General features: G+C 40.1%; 2 protein-coding genes across 17 annotated transcripts in view; one reads left to right on the top strand and one right to left on the bottom strand.

The window, feature by feature from the left end:
- Positions 1 to 24164, top strand: part of CSPP1 (centrosome and spindle pole associated protein 1) — a 76934-nt gene that overhangs the window by 4563 nt on the left and 48207 nt on the right. For 13 of the 16 annotated variants that reach the window (XR_014170275.1, XM_081918396.1, XM_081918397.1 and 10 more), the window contains exons 1-3: positions 14911 to 16311; positions 20971 to 21121; positions 21979 to 22075. Coding sequence is in view for 15 of the 16 variants with exons in the window: in XM_081918396.1 (XP_081774522.1) it covers positions 21020 to 21121; positions 21979 to 22075 (199 nt within the window). In the remaining variant the exon portion in view is untranslated. Of the gene's footprint in view, positions 1 to 14910; positions 16312 to 16705; positions 17034 to 20970; positions 21122 to 21978; positions 22076 to 24164 lie in introns of those variants that run through there. The other 3 variants (XM_081918401.1, XM_081918402.1, XM_081918400.1) reach the window with 3 other exon arrangements.
- Positions 4633 to 14619, bottom strand: COPS5 (COP9 signalosome subunit 5). Its single transcript, XM_081918458.1, has 8 exons — positions 14328 to 14619; positions 12130 to 12364; positions 11403 to 11531; positions 9258 to 9323; positions 8024 to 8109; positions 6940 to 7051; positions 6246 to 6394; positions 4633 to 5016 (listed from the first exon to the last, which is right to left on the bottom strand). Exons 1-8 carry the CDS (start codon positions 14477 to 14479, stop codon positions 4932 to 4934), a joined length of 1014 nt encoding a protein of 337 aa, XP_081774584.1. The 5' UTR covers positions 14480 to 14619; the 3' UTR covers positions 4633 to 4931.

Raw genomic sequence — 24164 nt, 5'->3', positions numbered from 1 at the left:
AGAGATAAATGTCACAAGTCAATGTAAACACACATTACTTTTAATAAATAAAGTGTTTAGCTCTTAATATCTATTGAAAATCAACATTTGTTAGGATAATTCATAGTGGACACAGTGAGTTTTCAAGAAGGTACCACATTGTAAACATTCCCCTCCCATTCCTGTTCTTATTAAACACAGCAAAACACTAGCATCCAGCAAGCACCTTTCATTCACTACAAGCAGTAAAACTGCATTAGTTTAAATGTATTTGTTTAAATCCAAATTCTAGTGATACATCAAATGAATGACTTACGGTACTTTCAACAACTGGTTATAATCACAAAAGATTGCATGCAACGCATATATTAATTTCCTTTTTAATAGTAGTGCCATTGCTGTTATACATAAGTGCTAAGGTAACTGAGTCTAAAATAAACAGAGAAATTTACACAGGAAATGATAGATGAATTACATAGGAGTTGAATGTAGACTTCAGTAAAAATGAAGGTTTCTAAAACAATTTAATTTCCTCTCAAAGGGTTCATGCACTTCCTCTCCATTATGATTCCAAAACTGTATTCTCATACATTATTTTACATAGTGCATGTCCCAAATTAGCTCATCTTTATTCATATGAAACTGCCTCGATTACTTGGGCTTCCCTGCTAATGCCTATACTGTATATGATGTGCATACTACTGGACATTGGCTGTGACATGTTACAATTTGAAGTACAGGAGCTCTCATGTCAAACCCCATAGTCACACCCTAAAGCGGTCCATATCCATGGCTCCTAAGAGAATAAAAAATACAGTAAGCTGTACTAATATTTCCAAAAAAGCAGAAATACATAGCACAATACCCATTTTATTGGTATTTCATGGATGTTGGACTATGATGGTGGACTAAGACTGTGCAGATTTGTGTTTATATCCGTGATCAGTCATGAAGTTTGCAGAGTGAGCTTAGGTCAGTTACTGAGTCTAGCCTATATAACAAAAATGTGCTAGACCCACCATCCAAGCTTACACCACTGACAAATACATTGTTAGCAGAATATGTCATCACTCCTCTTATGAAAAAGTAAAAGAGATGTCTTGCTGATGTTCCTACTCCACTACATTACTGAATGTAAGGTTATCAGTGGCTGCATGCGCACACCCACCCACAAAAATGGGTAGAGCACAGATGGTGCATTTCTGTGGGTGCAGGTCTTTCAAGGGTGTTCCACAAGAACCTTTCCAGCTTGGTATCATTCAGATGTTTTGGATTACAGCTCTCACCAACCTTAACCAGTATTTAAAAACACACACAGACATTTTCCTAGACCCCTGACAATTTTATAATAAAATTAACAATTCATTTGTCTCCATTATGAATGATGAAAGAATAGGGACCAAAACTGAACCACTTTCTTTGTTAATATGACTGAAAAATGTGAATGTAGTTAATCAAAATGTGCCCTGAAGGATTTTTTTGCCTTCCATTTTATTAGGTCATTTCAAAGTTCAGCATAATAGTGCTTAACTCCAAAATAAATATGAATGCTGCTTAGCTTACAAGAGGCTCCCCAATGTTGGTTGTCCCTATGCCTCGGCAAAAAAAAAATAGATCTACAGTCAAGCCATTAATCATTGATATGATCAAATACAGTTCAGCAATTTCTTTCTTCCAAGTACTTAAAACAAGTTGTTATCAAGCTCATTTTGATACATTTGTATCAAATATTTTATTTATTATTTGATTTATATTCTAACCCTTAACAAGTTCCCAGGGCAGCTTACAAAAGAATTAAAATTACAAACAAAACATACTAAAGCAAAAATATTAAAACAACATTCAAACATCACAGTATAAAAGAGCAATATAGAAGAAGCAGAGTTATCAAACACCAAACAGCTTAAAAGCAACAATTAAAAAGCCTGGGAAAATAAAATGGTCTTTGGCTGGTGCTGAAATGCCGTCCAGTTTGGCACTAGAAGAGCCTTCTGAATAAAACATTGGACAAAGAGTGGAATTTTAGTAGATCTGAATGCAAGAAGAGATAAGATTTTGTGACTTCCAAGTACAACAGCAACACATTCTATATCCTGTGTGTCTTAAACACAGTATTTGCTGTGATCCATGTAGCTATGAACATGCGAAAAACCCCAAGTGTTACATTTTTTAGTTCTGTGTCAGTATCTACACATCTAATGTGATCAAGCAATTTTAAGATACTCAGTCTCATAGCACAATTCTATGCATGTTTACTCAAAAGTAAGTTCCACTGTATTCAGTAGGATTTGTTTGCACAAAAAAGTTGTGCAAAACTGCAGCCTAGAGAAAATCAAAGAAAGACTAATTTTTAATCCATTTTATCCATGTGTGTAACACTTCATTTGCAGACACCTTTACAATCTCTTTACTTCTGAGATCAACTGTGTAAGGCAGGTCATCATTCCAATATTATGTATGTTATATTTTGTTTTCAATAAACCAGTACTATAAAATAGTACAATTGAAAAACAGTTTAGAACAGGTAGGGCTGTTCATCCTGTCTCCATTTTAATATGGTCCTAAAAAAAAAGAAGAAGAGGAAAAAATGGCAAGCGTGCATGTCTCTTTTCCACAAACTGCCTCAGATGTATAACCTCCCACTAGGACACCCAGATCTACATCTACTGTAAAAGAACATCGCCACCGCATAATTATAAAAGCGTAAGTCAGACAGAGCAATGAGATAGAAGTATTCCAGGTAAATCCCTGCTTCCCTTCACTCAGCCAGCTGTGCTAAAACATTTAGAACTACAGAAAATCTACGGAATCCATCATGCAAGTTTAGTACAAATCATATAAACAACCTGAACTTGGAAGATGAGTCTAGAGGTTGGTTTTGGGGGTTTTTTTGGTCATTTTATAAAGCAACGTATATACTTATGGAGGAACTGGATAGTTCAAAAGTATTGATGAGTAAATATGTGGAGCAATTCTAAGTCTTAAACATACAATGCTTGTGTCTACAAATGCATCCACATTCAGACTTAAAATGTATACAAAATATGAGAACAATAGTGCAGTTGTAGCACTGTTTTATGTAACTAGTTCCTCAAGAAAGCTATTGCTCCTGCTCACCAAAGTTGCCATTGCAGTTTAACTAACTTTAAAATAATCCAGAAATATAGAAGAATGCTGAAAGGTAAACAGTATGTTTTCACTTAAGTTTATACAACGAATTTAGACACAGTGCAGACTTCAGGAGCATAAATGAATTCCTGTGCATGCATGATTCATACATCTGCATCATATCATTCACACAGTTTTCCTGTAATCTTTTATCTCTGCAACATACCATATTCAAACTGCAAAACACTGAGAATAATTCCAAGCTTCGTGGCCTTGTCATGCTTATTTTCAAAAGGTGTTCACTGTATACCATTGTACTATTGTATTGTGCAATATTGTGACTGTTCAAAATAAAAACTGGCTAGACATTGTGTTGATTTTAAAAACAAGGAACCTCCAAGCTGGAATAGTTTATATTACCTCCAACATATCTTAAAGTGATAGCTTTAAATCAGAGAGAATGCATTGCAGAACAATACTGTTCAATGAAAGCGGCTTGCTTTTTCAGCAGTGCACCAATCACTTACATTTTGATTCAAGGATTATCAGTTACCCAAGTTCCTTGAAATCTTAAGACTAGACCACATTTTAAATTTGTAGTACTTAAATCAGGATCTAGTCTTGTGGGACAGTTTATACACTTACAGGGTATTTATACTTGAACAGAATGGAGTTGATAGAAGTGGGTGCCCAGACCTCTATCTGTGCCCTATGAAAGGGTGTTAGGCTCAGCTTATACGGTGTGCAGCTTACTTACATCCATTGGCTTGACCAAAATAAGATGCTAATTTGCTTTAGAGCAACAGGTAAAGAGCAATAACTAAGAGGAATTATGGACACTTAAATAGTTGGTTTCTGAAATTATTGAAAAGTATGTTCCAATTATGAGAGTTTTCTACATTTTCTACATCCAGTTGAGGCATCTTGCTTGCACAAGAGGGTCTTATTCGTCCTCTTTCCCCCTGCTTCTGTTCTAATCTGTTCTAAAACAGATAGCAATAGTGAGGAAGTCTCACCATGACTGCTAAGTAAAATTTTGTTTCTCAAACCAGGCCTTAACAACATTATTTTAAAATTTTATATCTCACCTTTCTCCCCAAAGGAGCCCACAGTAGCAAACAAGTAACAAAACAATAAAAACATCTTAAAAACTATTCCAATACAGATGCAGCAATCCTCACAACAAAGTTGGTGACTAGAAATGCAAAGCAATCTTGGAAAACACAAGCCTATGGAGCCTACATAAAACAATTAGACAGGCTTTCAAGGCAAAACCACAAATACCATGTTCATAATAAATGTGTTTGTCTGTGTCTGTATTCTAGAGGTTTGAGCTTCAAGAAGGAACTCTGCTCTAAGACATGTACAGAGCAGATAATGTACCAGAGACAGATTGTAGTGTTTTTTGCACTGAGAAGTAGAGAGCCTGCTTGGTCTAAGCTTGGGACAATTTACGGTTTCTGGCTCAAGAGTTCTACATGGGAATGAGAAAGAATGATAAATTTCAGAGATAAAATTAAACAAAGCAAATGAAAAAAGCAGCTGGCCATTTTAAAGAGATCTTTATTGCAGATTGACAAAGAGATAAATTCTAAACTTCCAAAATCCAGAAACAGTCACAATTATTGTTCTTTTGAAGCAACAACCAAAACTTTATGGTAAAGAACAGATTACAATAAATTTTAGAGCACTGTTCTTAAAATTGAGCAAAGAGGTGGTAGAGATGATTTAAAGTACAACAAATTAACTGAAGATTTCCATTCTGGCTTCAGCTCCAAACTGAACAAGTCCAACTAGGTATGTTTGTCTCCATTCTGAAGATACGTATCGGTCGGTGATATACTTCAAGCAATGTTAATTTGATTAAAAAGTTTGTCCTTAATAACCTGAGACATCAATCCATGTATTGCTTCTATGGTGGTCTTGCAGCTGGGGAAAAACAAAGGCATAAATTTAAAGTTGGCTAAATGCAATTCTGTCACTATATTACAAGTTATTCAGATGTCTAAGAAGCTCACGGTGCCCATAACCCCATGAATCTCTACAACCATCCAGTTATGAAAAGGCAGACATAGCGTCTGATAGTTGACTGAACTGTTTGTTTTAAAAGGTAAACTCAAACATGCTTTATATGGAAACATACAATTTCAGACATTATGTGTCTGACACCTCAAATCTAAAAAAAAAAAAAAAAAAAAAGTCCGCTATTGTACTATGTCAATAGTACTTTAAAGATCTGAGACAGATACATGGAGAAGTAGTATATTGTCTCAATATACACTGAAGTTGCATGTTGGCATGCACTAAAGAACGTAAGAGATGCCTGCTGGGTCAGGGCAATGGTCCATCTCAGCATCCTCGTCTCCCAGTGGCCAACCAGATGTCTGTGAGAAGCCCGAAAGCAGGACATGAGGATTCACAAAATCCTCACTTATGATTCCCAGCAACTGATATTCAGGGGCTTACTACCTATGATAGTGGAGGGAGAACATAGCCATCATAGCTAGTAGCCGTTATAGCCTTATTCTTCATGAATTTGTCTAATCCTCTTTTAAAGCCTCTCTTGTTAGGTAGGGGCCATTGTTACTTGTAGAAGTGAACTCCACAGTTTAACTGTGTTTTGTGAAGCACTTTCTCTTTCAACACTCAGTTTTGTTAGATGTCCAAAAGTTCTAATGCTAAAACATCTCTATCCACTTTCTCTACACCATGCCTCACTTTATACATCTCTATCATGTCTCCACTTTTCTCTAAACTGAAAAGCCCCATGTTGCAACCTTTCTTCACAGGAAAGATCCTCAATCCCTCTGATCATTTTGGTTGTCTTTTTTTGAACCTTTCCCAACTCTACCATAACCTTTTTGAGGTGACATAGTATTCCAAGTGTAGTTGCAGCACAGATCCACTTATAGATCCATTGTGTCAATCTCTCCTCATACTTACTTAAGCTTATATTCTAAAGATGACATAAAAAGAAAAATGGTGGAACAAATGGAATGGTGGAATATCTAGGAGCTCCAAAGACTTAAAAAGAAAATTCAGTAATCCATGAAACTGGCAAGTGATATGTCACAACAACCCACAGGAAGTGATTAAAGTGATTTTAATCATAATATAATTTATGTTCTGAAATCATTTAGTTAAGGAGAAGACCTTACCTGTCCCTTGTTGCTTTGGCTAGTTTGTCCTCTGATTTTCTGTCATGGGACTCTAAACCCAACATGAAACTTCCTCGACCAAGTTGGGCTTCTGATTGTTCTAATTTCTCTGATAGATCAAATACTTGCCCAGTAGTGTAGTCTGCATTCTGCATTCGGAAGATAAGATTTTACATTTCTTTAACTGCCATTAATGCTTCTAATTGGAACAGTATATGTTGAGCAAGTAACCACCTTTAAAACATTTACAACCGCTAGACTTTGTTTTGTGCGTAAGGCAATAATGTAATGAAAATTCATTTAAAGCACTTTAGTTCTTTTAAAGTTTACTCTGTCTTTTAGCAGTAGCCAGTAAGAAATTAAATTTAGAATATTTAGTTGCTAGACAAGATAAACAGCACTCTCTGAAAAGATGCAAAAAGTTGGAGGGAAGAAAGTTGGCTTCTTTCCAGCTTCTTTCCTTGCAATGGATTCAACATAAAGTTTGCAACAGATTTGTGCTGACTGATTTGTAATTGGATACAAAATCAGTTGCACAGGAACATGTACGCTGCACAGGCTTCTCTTGGGTTCCACTTCCATATACCTCTCTGTTCCTGTTTCGTTTTATCTTCCAGCCTACAGAAAGAAACTCCAAAGTGCTTATTTTTGGAACACCCTACTGATCAGGTTTAAAAGTCATGAAGATACTTACAGTAAGCAAACTAGATGAACTTAGTGTGTTCACCCAGTATTTGTTCCACAAAAGCTCAAGCAACTTGCGATCCAAAGAAGATTTGAAATAGGAGACTTCTAAAGCATAATACCTGTTTGCAAAAAAAAGTATATGAACAACTTTCAACATGAACTGCACAATGAAATGTTACATTTAAAAAACTCTAAAATATAGACAAATCCCAAGAACATAAATGTGACCAAGAAACAATATCATCTTTCCTTTTAAAACAAGTGGGGAGACTGCTGGACTCCAACTCCCATCAGCCCTAGCCAGAATGACAGGAGTTGAAGAGCCATAGGTTCTCTACCTCTGTTCTAAAACAGTCCAGTATATCCAGTATGACACTACTTAAGGGATCATTTCATGTCTGCAATATCAATCGTGCCTTGGTTCCACAAAGGGCCACACAGTAGTCTTATGCTCAAAACATATACCAGAATGATTGTATTGTGGATACTGAACTATCACCATAACCCCTCCCCTGAGCTTTGAATAGGGCAAAACAAACACCTACACAGAAGTGGAGAGGGGATAAACAATAGCCATAGAAAAATCAAAAAACAAAACAGTGGACAGCTGCATATTAGATATAGTTCTCAATGTGCTGCAAGGAAACTTTTATCAAGTTTAATGCTTCTTGAGGAAAAACTGCCCAGGACAACCTTTCTACTAAAACTCATTTAAGCAACACATTGTTGATAAAATTTCCTCACATTGCATTGGGAATGCTGTTCTACAGATTACCCCCTCACTTCTGGACCAACTTTTTCGGGAGCACTGGAGTTTACAGGGAGAAGAAATAGGAGAAAATTGCCTCCTCCCCCTTCTTCCAGTGGAGTATTCCATGAGAAAAACTCCATTCAGAGAGGAAGTCTGGATTCAACCTCTTGTCTGTTAGTGAGCAACTGTCCTCTTTTTGTTTCAAAAGGAAAACATACCTCCCGCCCCCTCAATATATGACTATCCAGGAAGCCTTGGGTAATTTCACAAATCTTTTCAAACATTTCTTTCCAAGCTGGAAAACATTTTGAAATCTATCTATGAGGAAATAATTCCTTACTGTTTACAGTGCACACCAAAGTCTTCTATTTTATTAAGTGGGATAGTCTGATATTCAGAAGGGCCCTCATCAGGAGGCTTGTAGCCCTGAAAGATAAAGAAACAAATTACGATACTGAAGTTGTAAGGCAACAACTTTTCATATAAACAGATCCAGATTTTTCCATTAGTATGCTGATGATACACAGCTTCATTTATCCATAACATCTGAATCAAGAGAGGCCATGCTGGCCATGGGATGGTGTCTGGATGCAATGGTGGGATGGATGTGGGAAAATAAGTTGCGCTTGAATCCTGGCAAGACCCAGAGGCACTGTGGACGAGTAAGGGTTGTTGTGTCTGATAAATTGGTCAATTGCCTGTCCTGGACAGGGTGGCATTGCTCCTAAAGGAACAGGTATATATATATATTTAGGGTGCTTCTGGATCCAGCTCTGTCAATGGAGGCCCAGGTAGTCAGTGGCTAAAGCGCCTTTTACCCAGCTGTTAAAACTATGGACCAGGAGAGCTTGACTACAGTGGTTCAAGCATTGGTGACTTCAAGACTGAATTACTGCAGTGCACTCTACATGGGGCTTCCCCTGCACTTGATTTGGTAGCTGGAATTAGTGCAGAATGCTGCAGCATGGCTGCTGGCAGAAGTGAGACCATGTCAGTATATAATACCTCTGCCCAGAGATCTGCAATGACTGTCCATTTGCTACAGGGCTAAGTTCAAAGTGTTCCTTTTAGTATACAGTACAAAGCTCTTAACAGCTTGGGACCAGTTTTCTTGTGGTATTCCCTTACCCTAGATATGCCCAGTACACTGCTCTCAAATGTGGAACTGGCATGATTACAGGTGCCATATAATACTCATTTTGCCCTTGTAAGAAATCACTATTTTAGTGTGGCAGCACCTACACTTTGGAACTTCCTGCCTGTTGACATCGGGCAGACACCGTCACTGTATTCTTTTGGCAACTGCTGAAAACATTTTTGTTTAGGCAAGCCTACACAGACCTGCAGAAGTTACATGTGTTTTATATATTTTTAGCTACTATTGATTTTAACAATCTTTTGAATATTTTTAGATGCTTGATAATTTAAATTATCAATAAAAAGCATTTGTAACGCATTTGGAATGTTATTTTTTTCTTGCAATCAATCTGTATATAAATTTTGTTAAATAAATAAAATAAATCCATAGGGTGGATCCTTACATCATATACATTTGGTTATATAATTATTGTTACCTTAGGATATGTTCTAAAAGCTCCAAGATTTACTTTTCCTGCAGATATTGTCCTTGTTGGATCAATCTGTAAAATGCATTTGAGAATTACTGTACAAAATGCACTCAAAGAAGCAATTGAACACAATTTTCTTAACTCTAGATCAGGCACGTTCAACTCCCAAGAGACTGTGAGCTACTCCCAGTATAAAAAAACTGGCCGTGATCTACCCATTGTCATTGGAGGGAGGAGGAGCTTTTGTTAGGGGGAGCTTTTTTTGGGGGGGGGAGGCCAAAGTTGTTGGACATCGCTGCTATAGATCAAGGGCATTATCCCGATCACATTCTCCTTTATAGTAGAATGATTAGTACCTGTCCAAAAAATATCAATATAATATGATTTTTGTAGAAAGTCAAAGATTCTAGTTTAGTGGCTTAAACTGTCATTTCCTTGAGGGAAAACCTTGGTTTAGATTATGACATCAATGGAGCAGTGAGAAAGGCCTATGAGTTGTACTTGGTGGTTGAATGAATGAATGGAAGCTTGCACAACTAATCTTGCCTCCTCTCCCGCTTCCAATAAAGTCTCTCCTGAAAACCTCCTGAACATTGTGGGACGTTTCATATGGGGCTGCAATATGATGAGAGAACTACTTAAAATCATTAGAAGAAACTGTTCCATTGGTGCAAGATTCTTCAACCCAATTTCAAATGATTCCCTCTTTGTCTACTGTAGCACCATTTGACACAGCTGCCCACAATGGAGAGGTTTGAGCAAATACTGGCTTCTACCCCAATATGTTAATAGTTTTACAACTATTTACTAGTGGACATTCCACAATGTAAGTTCAAAGTCTAGAAATACTGCAAGATAATTTTGTTGCTGTTGTAAACCGCGTTTCCGTGCGCTGCTCTGGTTCGCCAGAAGCAGCTTAGTCCTGCTGGCCACATGACCCGGAAGCTGTACGCCGGCTCCCTCGGCCAATAAAGCGAGATGAGCACCGCAACCGCAGAGTCGGTCACGACTGGACCTAATGGTCAGGGGTCCCTTTACCTTTACTTTTTGGCCCTAAGGCCCCTTAAGGGGTGAATACAATATTTAGGCAAAGAAAAAATACAATAAAAGAAGAATGAATGCATATTTACCAAATGCCCACCAATTGTACTCGATATGCATTTGTGAACTGCATTCATCCTCTCTCCACATAACTCTCCAGCATTCACCCTCTTACTTAGAAGCTAGGCTCACTCACATAACTCCTGCCCCTTCTCCAATCTCACACCTAGGAGCAAGTCGACCAACAATCAAGCCTCCAAATAAACAGGCTTCTGAAGCAGCTAAAGTTGTAGCACTAAATGGCTACAACCTTCTGGCTTCTCTGCAAGCTGATGTTCTTTAGGTGCAATAGTAGTAAAAACAGGCTGGGGAGGCTAAATTTGGTACCCACCTCCCAGCCAACAATAGACATGTCTCCTGATTTATGCTTCTTAAAACTCTCTCAAGCAATTATTTAGACATACGTTTCTCCTGATTAAAGACTATCTTGAAAATAGTCTTAGTTGTAGGAATAAGTGTAATAACAAGAGCTATTCTTGGTTCTGCTTCATATGGTGTAAGTAACAAAATTATCTCTGGTGAACAGGGGAACTCTGGAAAGGGGAGCAATGGACCCTAATACTCCAATGCCCATACGGACAGCAGAGGAGTTAGGAAATTCAGGAAGCCTTATCCTTCTTCATTTTAGCTCCTGCACACAAGACTCTTAAAATGTAAATGTAATTTGTTTTAATAGAAGAATCTGCTCCCATGAGCATGTCTTCAACTAATCAATGAGAAGTTCTTACCCTGTGATAGGCAATTCAGTATATGCATAGTTTTCCAACGTTACAAAGTAATCCTGCAAATACTGACTTGAATTAGTTGTGATCAAATGAAAAGGGCAGCTGAGTTTATGGCTCAATAGAACAAGATATTAAAGAAATTACATCCAATATAGAAATAGAAAGGTCTCCAAGTAGTGTGAACAGTTTTTTAATAGGAGTTACCTGGTTACAAAAAAACCATCAATAGGTAAAGCGCCATCCAGTTTTTCATAGCTATAGAACTTAAATTTACTGTCTAACTCTATTTAGTATTTAATTTGCTTGAATTCCAATATATACTTACAACCACAGCCACAAATGGTTCTTGAAATTGCTGGTTAAGCATCTGAGTACTGACATCAATTCCTGAAAGCCAGCAGCCATAGCCAGGGTGGCTGTGATACCAGCCAATTGCATTTTCTAATCGACCAACCTAACCAAAGTTTTTAAAAAAGGGAAAGAGGAAGAAAGCAGGTTAAACTGAATTTAATCATTGTGAATACTGCCCTCTTTTGGACAGTTGGCAAACCGCAGATATTTCAAAATTAAGCCATGTATGAACATAAAAAGCCCTACAGGATCAGACACAAAGCCCATCTACTCCAAAATTGTTTTCTGAAAAAGATGGCCAGGCAGGAAGCTCAGAAGCTACTGTATTATTATTATTATTGTAAATAATGAGCTGTTCATTTAACAAAAGCAGAAATTAAATTGAAGAAATTATTTTCTTTAAAAATTTTAAGACAATTAAGATGTACATAAAATGGAGTAAATGAAGCAGTAGGAATATGTATAAAGAAACACAACATTGAAGCCCTTCAATAAGGTAACTAGAGGAGAAAAATGTATCTGAACTAAATCTGATCCAAACTTATACTCAACTGGTGGTGTAAGTGACAGCATATTGGGGTTCAAGAGCAACACATGTTGTTCATAAATTAGAAACTGAGCTGTCTCCAATTCCAGATGTGATTATAAACAGTTTTAACACATGCTAACTTGCTAAAAGGAAATCAGTCTTCCCCTTTTACCTGCTTTGCATTTTCTATATATGCAGCCATATATTCATATGCAGCAGCCTGAGCGTTAACTCGTGTTTCAGTGCCTTCGACTGGTAAAGCAAAGCTGTCCATGATAATCATAGTTTCGCCATCCACTTTTCCAAGCATTAAGCCCATCACTTCCAAATTGCCTCCTGACCTAGCATGCATGACCATCTTCAGGAGGGCCAGAGCAGAGATCTTGCAGTACTTGAAATAGTGGTGACTGCAATAAAAAAAAACCAAAAAGAGCTTAGAACAATATCTATTATGAAAGAAAAGGAAAAGAAGAAACACAAAACACAATAAACGATTTAAGGCAAGAGAGCTCACCCTGAAACTCAGAATCAATAAAATGATACTGGACAAGATTTTGTTTATAAAAAATATTTTTTTAAAATTAACCTGATATAAAATATCAAGGTGGTGTACAGCAGTATGCAGATGCAATAAAAAACAATGCCACCATAAAAAATACATAATAATCACAAAAATAACTGGCCCACCTTTGGAAAATTTAAATCACTGAATGTAAAGCACTATCTTAATAAAAACATCTTTGAGAGAAATCTGAAAGTTAGCAGTGAGAATGCTTGCTGAATCTTCGCATGGGATCAGGGACACTAAATACTTCTAGGTGAATTAAGTTGGGTATCTGTAACAAAGAGGACAACTAACAGCACTTCTCAGGGTGATCTTAGTGATCAAGCTGAGATGTAAGGCCTCAGGCAGTCCTTAAGGTATCTTGGACCCAATTTCTTCAGGGTTTATATAGTAATACTGTACAAGAAATTTGAACCTGGCTTGGCAGCATGTGGGGAGCCAAATATTTTAGCAGAGGTGTCAAATTCTGTTAGCCATTTGCCTTCCTCAGCAGTCTAGCTGCTGCACTCGGCACTAGCTGGAGTTTCAGTACCAGGCCCAAGGCCAGCCCTACACATAGAGCACATTGCAGTAATCCAGTCTTGAGGTTGTCAATACAAGGACTATAGTGGTCAGGTATAGATGGCATACCAGGTGAAGCTGGAGAAAGGCACTCGCTAAACACAGTTTACAGATATACTCATCAGTATAGTACATACCCATATGCGCCTACTTAACATTAAGATCTTCTACAGTCCTTCTTCAGGAGGTGCATGTGGTAGCTACTGACAAAAGGGTGTTTTCATTTATAGTACACTGGCTATAAAATGCTCTCCTCAAAGAGGCTCATCACATGCCTAATCTGATGTCATTTCAGTAAAACCTTTTCATTGTTCCAGGCCTTTAAATCTGCTACTGCTACAAAAAAATCATTATCACTAGATAATGATAATGTTATATATTTTATAGATTTATTATGCATATTTTAATCGCCTTTATATTTGTTGTAAGGCACCCCGAGAACATGGTTATAGGGTGGCAAATAAAGATTTCAAACTAATAAAATAGATCCAGATTTCAAAAGAACAAAATATGTTTCTCTTAATGTAACAAACAACCTACGTTGTACAGCAATAAGTTGTGTGGATATGAGAAACCCAGGTAGAGCCCTGCTTCTACCAATTTGTTCAATTAAGATCAAATGACTGTTTGACCCCTCACACATTTGGGAATAGCTAGAAAACTGTGAGAAGGGGGAGCTCTAAAAGTGTGTGAGTTACTTCTTTCCTCCCAGAAGAGGCCTTTGACTTTTCAGCATACAACATTTTGAGACGTTTCATTTGCTAGTAACATTTGTTCTTGGGAGGCTGCTTGTTTTTACATTTCATAATCCCCCCATTTGCCTTCACTAAGTGTCAAAATGAAGGAGTCATGGCGTGTCTGTGTGTTGATATGGGGCATTCACCCATCACTTCTACTTTCCTTGGATTTATCTATGACTCCCCGCCTTCCCTCGTTCACCCCACCTTTGCAAACGACTGTCAAGACCTGTTACTTTTTCTTCTCTTAAGATCTGCAAGAGGCAATCTTTCTTATCTGCACCTTGGTAGTCACCTGTCCAGAGTTTTGCATTTTGATCTGTCCTCTTAGCCCCCTCTGCCTCTTCTTGTCAAGTCCTACATGAGAGGTAATATCTAGGGCAGGTGCATGATCACAGCCCCTCGCCCTTCCTCTCTCGGGACCAAACAGCACCGGGGTCCGGGCCGAGTCCTTTGAACTGAGCCTGGGAGGAGATCCTCCCCCGCTTTGCCCACCCGCCCACTTACTCCTTGGTCCACGGCTTCGCCGCCAGGATCTCCTGCTGCTGCTTGCGGTCGTACTTATAGATCTCATCGATGCTCTGCGCCTCCTGCATGTTGTTGGCCATCTCCCACGTCTTCTGGGCCATCCCGCTCCCGGAAGGGCCGGCCGCTGCCATCTCACCGGGTTCCTCAGGCCGAGCCGAGCCGGGCCCTGCTAGCCGATGATAGACCCTCCGGGCAGTCGAGCCTCCCGGCCTGCTTGCCGCAACAGAGCGAAGCAAGCGCGGCGGAAGTGGGTGTAGGCGCTGGGAAAGCGGGCTGGGCGGGGATAGAGAGTCCCCCGCGAACGGTTCCGCCCGCTCCGCGACGCCTCGAGCTGGCTCGCCCGCCCCCTAGCGAGAAACGGTGGAATTAGCCTCCCGCGCGGAGAACGGCCATCCCAGTCTTTTCGCAGGGACGGGGTTGCCCATCGAGGAGAGGCGTCGTGGCACGAGCCCTCGTGGGAGTCATTCATTAACCCGCTCTGCCACGAAAGAATTATTCCCACCCCACGTCTGAATTCCAGCAAAGACGCGTAAAAATTATATCCACGTCTTCCCTGCCATCGCAAAGCCTGCGTTTTATTTGTGAGGGCAAACTACTCCACATTTTAAAGTGAGTTTCTGATATCTAAAAAACATGACATCCCAATGGCGCATTATGGGGTATGCCCTCCCGCTTATTCGTAGCTTTCACCTCTGAAATTTAAAACCAGAGGCTGGGCTGCCACCTGTCAGGGGTGCTGGAGTCCCCTCTCCTGCATTGTGGTTTCTGCGTTGAGCACTACGTGACACCTGAGATCCCTTTCAACTCTTAAAATTCTATGAAACGTTCCCTGTTAATCTATTCGACTGAGCTTCGTTTTGAAAGAACATAGAAGAACGCATCGAAGGAAGCCGGAATAATATTTTGTAAACAACCCCCTTCTACTCCACCATAACCGATGCATTTTCATCTGTTGAGGCACTCCTCATATTCTGCATCACCATGTTGTTCTTGACTCTGTGTACACGCCATACTTTTAAGATTGTGAACGCGCTATACCTTTTAAATGTACTGTACATTTATCCCTCGGTTACAATTCCCAGCAACCCTTAACAAACTACAGTGCCCAGAATTCTCTGAGGGAATAATGTAGGGCGTAGGGGCGTGTTCTTTAACTCTCATTTGCTTAGAAACAGAGCTTCTAGATTTCCCCTAATATAGTCAAGAGCAGAGAGAAAGTGAGTTCTTATATGTCTCTATATTGAGGAGACATCTCGCCATTCTAGAAAGTGAAAGAAAACGCCTATATTCCAAGGTGCGGAATACAAACATGCGCAAAGTATCCACAGAGTGGCCAGGCCAGACTCAACTGGGTCCGCCTAAAAAGAAGCGGGATGTTATTGCCCTCCGTTTCCAACAACATTGCCTAGCTAGCCTTTGATCGTGCCGTTTGCACTCGCCCCGCGACGAAGTGATAGCAAAAACAACATATTTCTCCGACCTTGCACAGAGCGCCCGCCCTTCGCCGCTGAGCAACCACGCGCAACTCTCAAAACACCTGATGTTAAAAGGATTTAAAGGAGGCACTTTAAAGGAGTGCTAAAGGAGTAGCACTTAGCACCGTTCCTTTCCAGGAGACAACCCCCCCACCCCTTAAGGCGCTGTTCTACTGAGCTACAGGTTTTAGGCCGGGTTTCCTCTTGGCGACAAGCACCAGAGGGAGCTGTTCGTGCGCAGCAGCCCCGTCCCCTCTCCGGCCGTTAGGCTGGCTCCTCCCCGAGAAGGCGGAGGGCTGGAGCGACTTCGGCGGAGCGGCGAGGCGAGGCGGCGGGAGGCGCTGCCGTAGCAGCTGTTTGACAACCCGCCGGCGGCTGGGCCTCTCCGGAGCGAGAGGTGCGTTTCGGGCGGGTTCCGAGCGGCTGCAGCTCCAAAGACCTCGGACGAGAGAGAGAGAAAGAGAAAGAGAGCGGCGCGCACCCGTCCGGTAACTTGGGTCGCTCTCTGGAGAGGGTTGGGAAGTGCGCGCAAAGAAGAGCGCATCCCTCTTCCCTAGGGGTGGAATATTCGCCCTAAGTAGACGAGGGGGAGGAAGGGGCGTCTTGGCGCGCGCGGGGCGCTGAGGGAAGTCCCCGCATGCATCCTTTAAGAGTTTGAGGGGAGTTTGGGGCTCTCCTCGAGGGGCTTCGCTCGGGTAGGGGGGAGTTTTTGTGCGCGCAAAATCCTCTTTTTTGCGGGGTGGGAATTTTGCACCTTGAAGCCTTATTCCTCGGACTGGGAGTTGTGCCTTTCTTTAGAGGAGCGCAGACTGCGCGGGTCCAGGAGTGCGGAGAGGCCCCGGGTTTTGTTGTAATCTGGTTGCCTAACAACGCCGTATAGCTTCTTAAAGAGACCGACGCCCTGGGCAGGCGTGGAAGCTACAGTTGCTCTTCTCTTCCGAGCCCACCCTTTCTTTCCTCAGCCTCCCCTATCCTATGACTCCCTTTGTTGATGCCTGGAGATAGGGAAGGTTTCTGCTCTCGGGTATCTGTGGCGCCTTAACCATTTCGCATGGATGTGAAGAAGGGCTTCAAAGACGAAAATATGTAAAGTTACCAGGCCATGAACGAACAGCATCTGTTCAAGGGACTCTTCTTATGGACGGTCAAGACAGTTTTGTCATAAGCGTCTAGCTTTAGGAATACCTCCCAAAATACATACAATGTGCTTGTAAGTATGTTTACTCAGAAGCAAATGCGGCTGAGTGCAATGGTACTTATACTAATAAGTGTACAAGGGATTGTAACTTTAGTATTAAGGAATGGCTAGTGGTAGTGTGAAACGTTTTGAAAGCATTAAAGCCATCAAATAATATATCTCAAGGCCAGTGATCATTCTAGGTATTCCCACCATTTAGTGAATAGAAGTCTATTTACAAACTGGTTTGCTAGTGAATCCGTTAGTCAGACTATTGCATATAGATTTCTTCAAGGAGTGGTTTTGAGGCAATCTCGGTTCATTGTTATGGGCTGCAGTAAATGTCTGTGAAAGGTGGCTTCTTGGCCTTAGTAACAAATAGAAGTTTTTACCAAGTAAAAATTGAGGTTGGGATGCATTTCCAATATATTCAGCACCAGTCTAGAAACAGGTGGGCCACTTGTTGAGTGTGCAGTGCAGGCTTTATAAATTTTGCTGCAGAGGGCAAAAGACTGCACTGCTGCTGCCTCAGTTGAATTCAGACTTATGAGCTGCCATGGTTAAAATTGCAGTTCTCTCTCACTAACACTTATTTACCTGGAAGTAAGCCCCATTGAATGCTTGCTTCTGAGTAGACATGACTCAGGGCAGAATGATATTTGCTGCCACCTGGGGCATATCCTCTAGCTCCAGCACTGCAGGTGTGTTAAATAACACTGGCATAGTTGGATCATTATCTTTTGAAGCCACAGCTCCCTCTTTTTGTGATATCACTGCCAAAGCCATGGTCTAGTAAGTGAGGCTTTCCCTGTGGTGACATTGGTGAAACTAACTGTAGAAATCTCTTAAAGGATATCTGATTCCCACTGTCATTGACCATGCAGGCTGCTCTTTCAGTGACCTGACTGGACTGGTGAAAAAGCAGCTTGACCTTTTGTCACTAGCATGGTTTATTTAGTGCATTTTTACTCTGCTGTTCAGCCAGAAAGGCTTCCAGAGTAGCTTACATATTAGCAATAAAAATAAGTTTTGTAATCTAAAATACATGACACAAAAATGAAAAAAGGATGGGGAGGAAAGAGGTGGGTAAAGCAAACTCAGACACCAAAGTTAAACAGCAGTTTTTATAGTGACCAGCTGGAATGAAAACAGTTCCAGGATTGAGGAGCCTGACAGAACTGACCTTTCAGTAGAATGCTGATGGATTGGCCCTGCTTGACAACTGCTGCAACCTATTGGAGTGGTTGCTCTTTGGCGATCACCTCCACCTTGTTGTCGAGTCTGGTTTACATTAGGCAGGTGGTTGGTGAAGTTCAAGGGTAGATATTCAACTGGCACTGATGCTGAACAACTGAGCAGCAGGGGTTCTGTTCAAAGAACTTGACAGTGTTTGTGGTGATGAAAAGCTCTGCTGTTGCCATTTTTGTAACAGTACCATCTGACAAGGCATTTCTGGTAAATCCAGGACATCTCTGTTTGAAGGTCAGGTTCTCTCTGTGGTTCACTATTACTTGCTTGCCATATACCGTACTTTGACAACAATGCTGGAGTTTCTTTTTGAAGTCCTGCACAAGAGGTTCCAATACGTATAACCATCATACTGCTGCAGGGAGGCAGGAGAGGAGTTCTGACCTTTCGTTGTAGAATCTTTTCCCACTGGGGGCTTTCAAGAGATACTGCTCATGAGGAAAATCTTACGCTATGCTTTGGCCAAACTTCTTCCTTTGCAGGGATTACAATTATTCTGTGAACCACCCTGAGACCCCCAGGTATAGGGTGGTATATAATTAAATAAATAATAATAATAACTTGGTGTGAATACTAGCACCAAACTATAAGATTGGCTTTATGTATTGTCTGATGCTAATTGGCATTGAGATCTCAAATGGCTGCTTGGCTTGTGAGGGGAGAGTAACTGAAAATTTTGTCTCTCACTCATAAATTGGTAAACTTATGCTTACTTATTTACAGCATTTTTATACTGCACATTAATAAGTTACCTGCATGGTAGAATTTTTTTTAGCATATAATATATAGACATATGAACTTAACAAGTTAAAATAACTGCTGTTTTCTGCAGCACTTTGACCTGAACTTATGAATGTTCGATCATAAGCTGATGGACAGGTCTTCAGAGGGTGGTTCACAGCACAGCAGAAAATAGCAGGCAAAATAGGTCGGCTGATGCCAAGTGATTGACAAGTGAGTGGCTCCATGCACCTTTCAAACTTGTCCTGTGTAGGGAGATAACAATCTGTCCTACTAGTCCTGTTCTAAGGACGTGTATTTTATCAGCATGCAAACTAATGTGATTAAGGATTTAGAGGACTCCAAAAGGGAACTTATTTTTAGCATTGATTGTTCTGTATCAGGAGGATTGTAACTGAATTATCCTAGAATGCAATTATTATTATTATTATTTGAACTTCCTGCATATTGACTTCATGTGAGAGAGTAAGTGGTAAAGAAATAGTTATTACCTGTGGTACATATTCTGTGCACACTTTTTCATGTAGCAAAGCTATCACATGAGTAATCAAGTTAATATATACGTGTGGGTCACTGTTTAATTATGACAACAAACACTTCCATCAATTTAACAATATCCATTTTTTCAGCTGTGCTTGTTATTTCTTCTAAACCAATATGCTCATGATTCTGTGCAGTCTCATGGAAGAGTGGGCCATTTTTACTGTTCAAAGCTACATATTAAGGCACTACCTTTATTAGGCCAACCATAATGTCACAAAAGTGTGTAAACTTTCAAGTTCCCCAGAATTCTTCCACTGGCTAGATTATGAAAAAAAGGCAAGGGGGAGAGGGGGAAAGGCTGTTATTCAAGCCATCTTTGTCTGCATCTGATAGAGTCTTAAATGTGGGAGGAGGTAGCAAACATTCAAATGAGACCCTCTCAGGTGTTTTGCGTATATCAGGTTGCAACCCAGGCCTTCTGGAAAGGAGAAAACACATAATGATTGAGTCTCCATTTCTGCAAATGCACAACCACCCCTTGCTGCTTAGTTTTGCCTCCATCCTTTGGTGAAACACACAGGTTCCTCTGGTAGGTAGAGAATAATAATAATAAAAATGCAGTCATTATATAAAAATTGGTAGAGATAAAATATAGCTGCTGTGCTAGGTGAAAAAGTCAACAAAATCCAAATTGGGTAGCTTTACCCGGTGGCTGGAGGGAATTCTCCCTTTAATAATAAAATACCATTTCCAGGTGCTATAAAATCCTTTCCCTCTAGTTTAGGATCCTGGTTAAATTTGGTTTTTTTTACCATGTTACAAAAAACAAACAAACAAACAAGCCAAGGTTAACTGTTGTGCCATAAGGAAAACTCCACAATATATATTAAGGCAATGCCTTTATTGAGCCAACCAAAATGTTATAAAGGCCTGTAGAATTATAAATCATGGAACAGATGGGAACGTGTAACTGCCAATTTTCACATGTAATTGTTGGAATAATTTGAACATAGTGAATTAGAAGCTCAATAATGATGCGCAATGCTAGATGTGTATTGTTAAAAATAATTACTTTAGTGTGTGTAATGGCAAACAGAAGGAAGGGTTAGAAACTAGTTGGTACCTCCATCAATGAGGGAAATAATGGTAAAGGATATCCCTGCACTTATACTGCCTCTGGATTATAGTTTTGGAGTGCCTGGAAAAATGATTGTGCTGGGCTGCTGTTAAGACCTTCTGCTTGACACACTTCAGTGTGGTTTTGTTTTAAGCAATCTTGTTTGGGCAGGCCTCTTGTCAGCTTGTCCTGTTGACTATTCAGAAACCACATGTGTGGTTTGCTTGTGTTGTAAGACTGCAGTAAGATCTTGAAAGAATAGATAATAAAAAAGAGGTTGTATTTTTCCCCCTGTCTCATTTGCACGTTTCTGATAATCTCTGAGTAATTCAAAGTTCTTAATAAAGTAGCTCTTAGAAAAATGAATTTCTGTTGTTGAAGGTTGCATCTGATGGATCAATAACCCTATATCACTTCCAAAATTGAAAAAATGATGCCTGAGGACCTAGACCAGTTCCTTGAAGAACAAAAAGCAAAGTTGGCACAAGACAAAGCAAAGCTTGACAATGATCCACCTTACATGGAAATGCAGGTAGGAAATTGATACTTTATTTTTAAAAAATGGATGAAGAATATTATGACTGTGCTCCGGTATGTAAACAAGTCTGGAAGATAGTGTTTTCACCAGTGGCAACCCCTCTTTAGAAAATGCTAGGGAAATTCTGAAGTCCCTCTGTTGCATTGCAATGTAACCTACAAACTAAAACAAGGTTGTCAAACCTCTGGCTCTCCAGATGTTATTGGACTCTGACTCCCATCAAGCTCAGCTAGCATGGCCAACAGTCATGGATGGTGCATTATAGTCTAGGGCCACAGGTGCCACATCCCTGAACTAAATACAGTGGTACCTTGGTTCTCAAACACCTTGGTACTCAAACAACTTGGAATCCCAAAAATGCAAACCCAGAAGTAAGTGTTCCGGTTTGCGAAATTTTTTCAGAAGCAGAACATGCTCCGTTTTGAGTGTTATGCTTCCGATTTGAGTGCCACACTTCCGTTTTGAGTGTTACGCTGAGGTCTGTCTGTTTTTCCTATTTATTTTGCGTTTTTGTTTTTGTGGCTTTTTTGTTTGGTTTTTGTGACTGTGTGGAACCCAGTTCAGCTACTGATTGATTGATTGTGTGACTGCAGTACAATGTTTATTGTTTTCATTTTATGGATCAATGGTCTTGTTAGATAGTAAAAATCATGCTAAAGTGCTGTTTTAGGGGTTGTTTTTAAAAGTCTGGAATGGATTAATCAATTTTGCATTATTTTCTATGGGAAAGCATGCCTTGGTTTTGGAACGGACTTCTGGAACAGATTAAGTTTGAGAACTAAGGTACTACTGTAATGTTATAGTGACAGCATGTTAATTCTGTCTGCCTTACGCTTTTTTTTCCTTTTCAGAACAAAGGTGCAGACAAGCTTTCTGAGACCAGCAAAATGTTAATAGCCATGGCTAAAGAAAACATTCCACCAAATAGTCAACAGACTAGTATACACGGTATTTGCAATTTTATTTTATTTTTAAAAAACGCTTATTGTATTACATTAAGAGAGAATATTACTGTATTTACTGTCACTTTATTTCCTAATGTAGTCCCACACAACTACTCAAAGTCAAATGTATATAAGTGGTGGTCCTTTCCACCAATGTGAAGCAGGGAAAGAGAACTATGCACATGGTACTATATACTCATAATAAGAAATTGCAGCAGAGCTAATAATATCTTTTCTTGACACAGAGGGATTCCTGTGCAGCTGGGTTGTGTTTTTGGAGAGATACAGTTTTGGAGGCAATGTGGCTTTACTGATATTGTGCTATGAAGCACAGTTGCATTTAGTTGTAATGGCAGGTCTTTGGATGTCCCTTGCATAGTCACATTAAACTATTATGGCCTGCCTTCTTACCTTGGTTGCCATTCTTTTCATAAACTGCAATAGCTGAGATTCCTTACTCAATGGATAAAATACAGTCTGAATATACCCTTAAAAGGTAAAGGGACCCCTGATCATTAGGTCCAGTCGTTGCCGATTCTGGGGTTGTGGCGCTCATCTCGCTTTATTGGCCAAGGGAGCCGGCATACAGCTTCTGGGTCATGTGGCCAGCATGACTAAGCTGCTTCTGGTGAACCAGAGCAGCGCACGGAAATGCTGTTTACCTTCCCGCCGGAGTGGTACCTATTTATCTGTGGTTTAACCCACAGCGCCACCCGCGTCCCTGAATATACCCTTGGCGTTCAGTAAATACTTAGAGGTACATACGAAGTGGCGCATATACAGCTTTTAATATCTTTGAAATGGAGTTGTTTTTATAGTCTTCTTTCGCAGCATTAAGTTCTTTAAATTAGAAAGATTGCACTTTTCATTGGCATTGCCTCTTTCATGTGCATTACACTGCTTTCTTTAAAATATATAAATATTCTAGCTACCTATATTGCATTTCCCAGCCTCTGCATTTTCAGGTGTCTTTTTCTCAGTAGCTTACTGTCTGCTTGTTTTTCCTCTGCAATTTCCATCCACATATGTGCCAATTCCTTTTTCATTTTGGGCTTAGGGACAGATACCTCCTACAGAGGGTTCTTGCAGCAAGTTTATCGTTGCTTAGCAACTCCTTTCGTCTCTCTCAGCGTGTAGCTCTATGCTGCTTAAATTTAATTTATTCTCATACATGCTGTCATGCTGCTATTTTTTGTGGCTTCCATCTGTGATCAAGGTCCCCCCCCATCTTGGTAATGACATTTGAGCTTGCTATACCCATGGAAATGGGTACTGAACTAATTAGAAACTGAAATAGCAGACCCTATGTTTAGGTGAGGAAGGTAATGTTAAAGTAGACCTTTAGTTAAGTTCTGAGTTCATTCTTTCAGAAAGCAAAGTAAGAGCCATGTTGCTTCATATCAAAGCAATTGGGTTTTCAAATTCAGATAGTAGAAGTACCAGCATGCTAGCTGAGGAAAACATGTCCTGTCTGCAAGTTATAACAGCAGTAGTACCTTAGATCGATACTGAGGCTGGCATGATGCATTCTCTTTCGCTTGGCAAGCCCTGTCACTCAAAAGGCAGACTGAAGCTCTTTAAACAAATGGTTAGGGGCTACTCAAGGGCACGCAGTACTGGCATTTCTGTTTGTTGTTGCTAAAAATTGTGGCAGTTTCTGTACCAGCACTTCATGGTGTATACTAGCACCTATTTTTCTACAAAAAAAGCACTGTAAACGGTACTTAGTAATTAACATTAGGTCCCCTTAATCATATAGATAATATTTTGTTTAAAGTTTGCAGATAAAGCCCTACAGCTGATTACGACTCTGTGAGAATCCCCTTCTAAGTCTTTGGACCTTGAAGCTGTCTCCACTGTTTATCCAAGACTACAAGATGGTCTGATCAATGACATCCAATAGCTAGATATGTAACTCGAATATGTGTGTCATGTAGCAAACAGGTAACACAAGCCACTGACACTTGGTGGCTAAAGATGTGGATTCAGCAGCTTTCTGTTCAAATATTGATTCTGGCACGGACTTGCTTTGTGCGGCTTTTGGCATGTCACTCTTTGGGTGCCAGTTCTTCATCTGACCAAATGAATAAGAC

This window comes from Podarcis melisellensis, assembly GCF_964234715.1.
Source record: "Podarcis melisellensis genome assembly, chromosome: 7".
In the NCBI taxonomy this organism is placed as follows: Eukaryota; Metazoa; Chordata; class Lepidosauria; order Squamata; family Lacertidae; genus Podarcis; species Podarcis melisellensis.
This window is presented reverse-complemented; position numbering and strand designations above follow the sequence as displayed.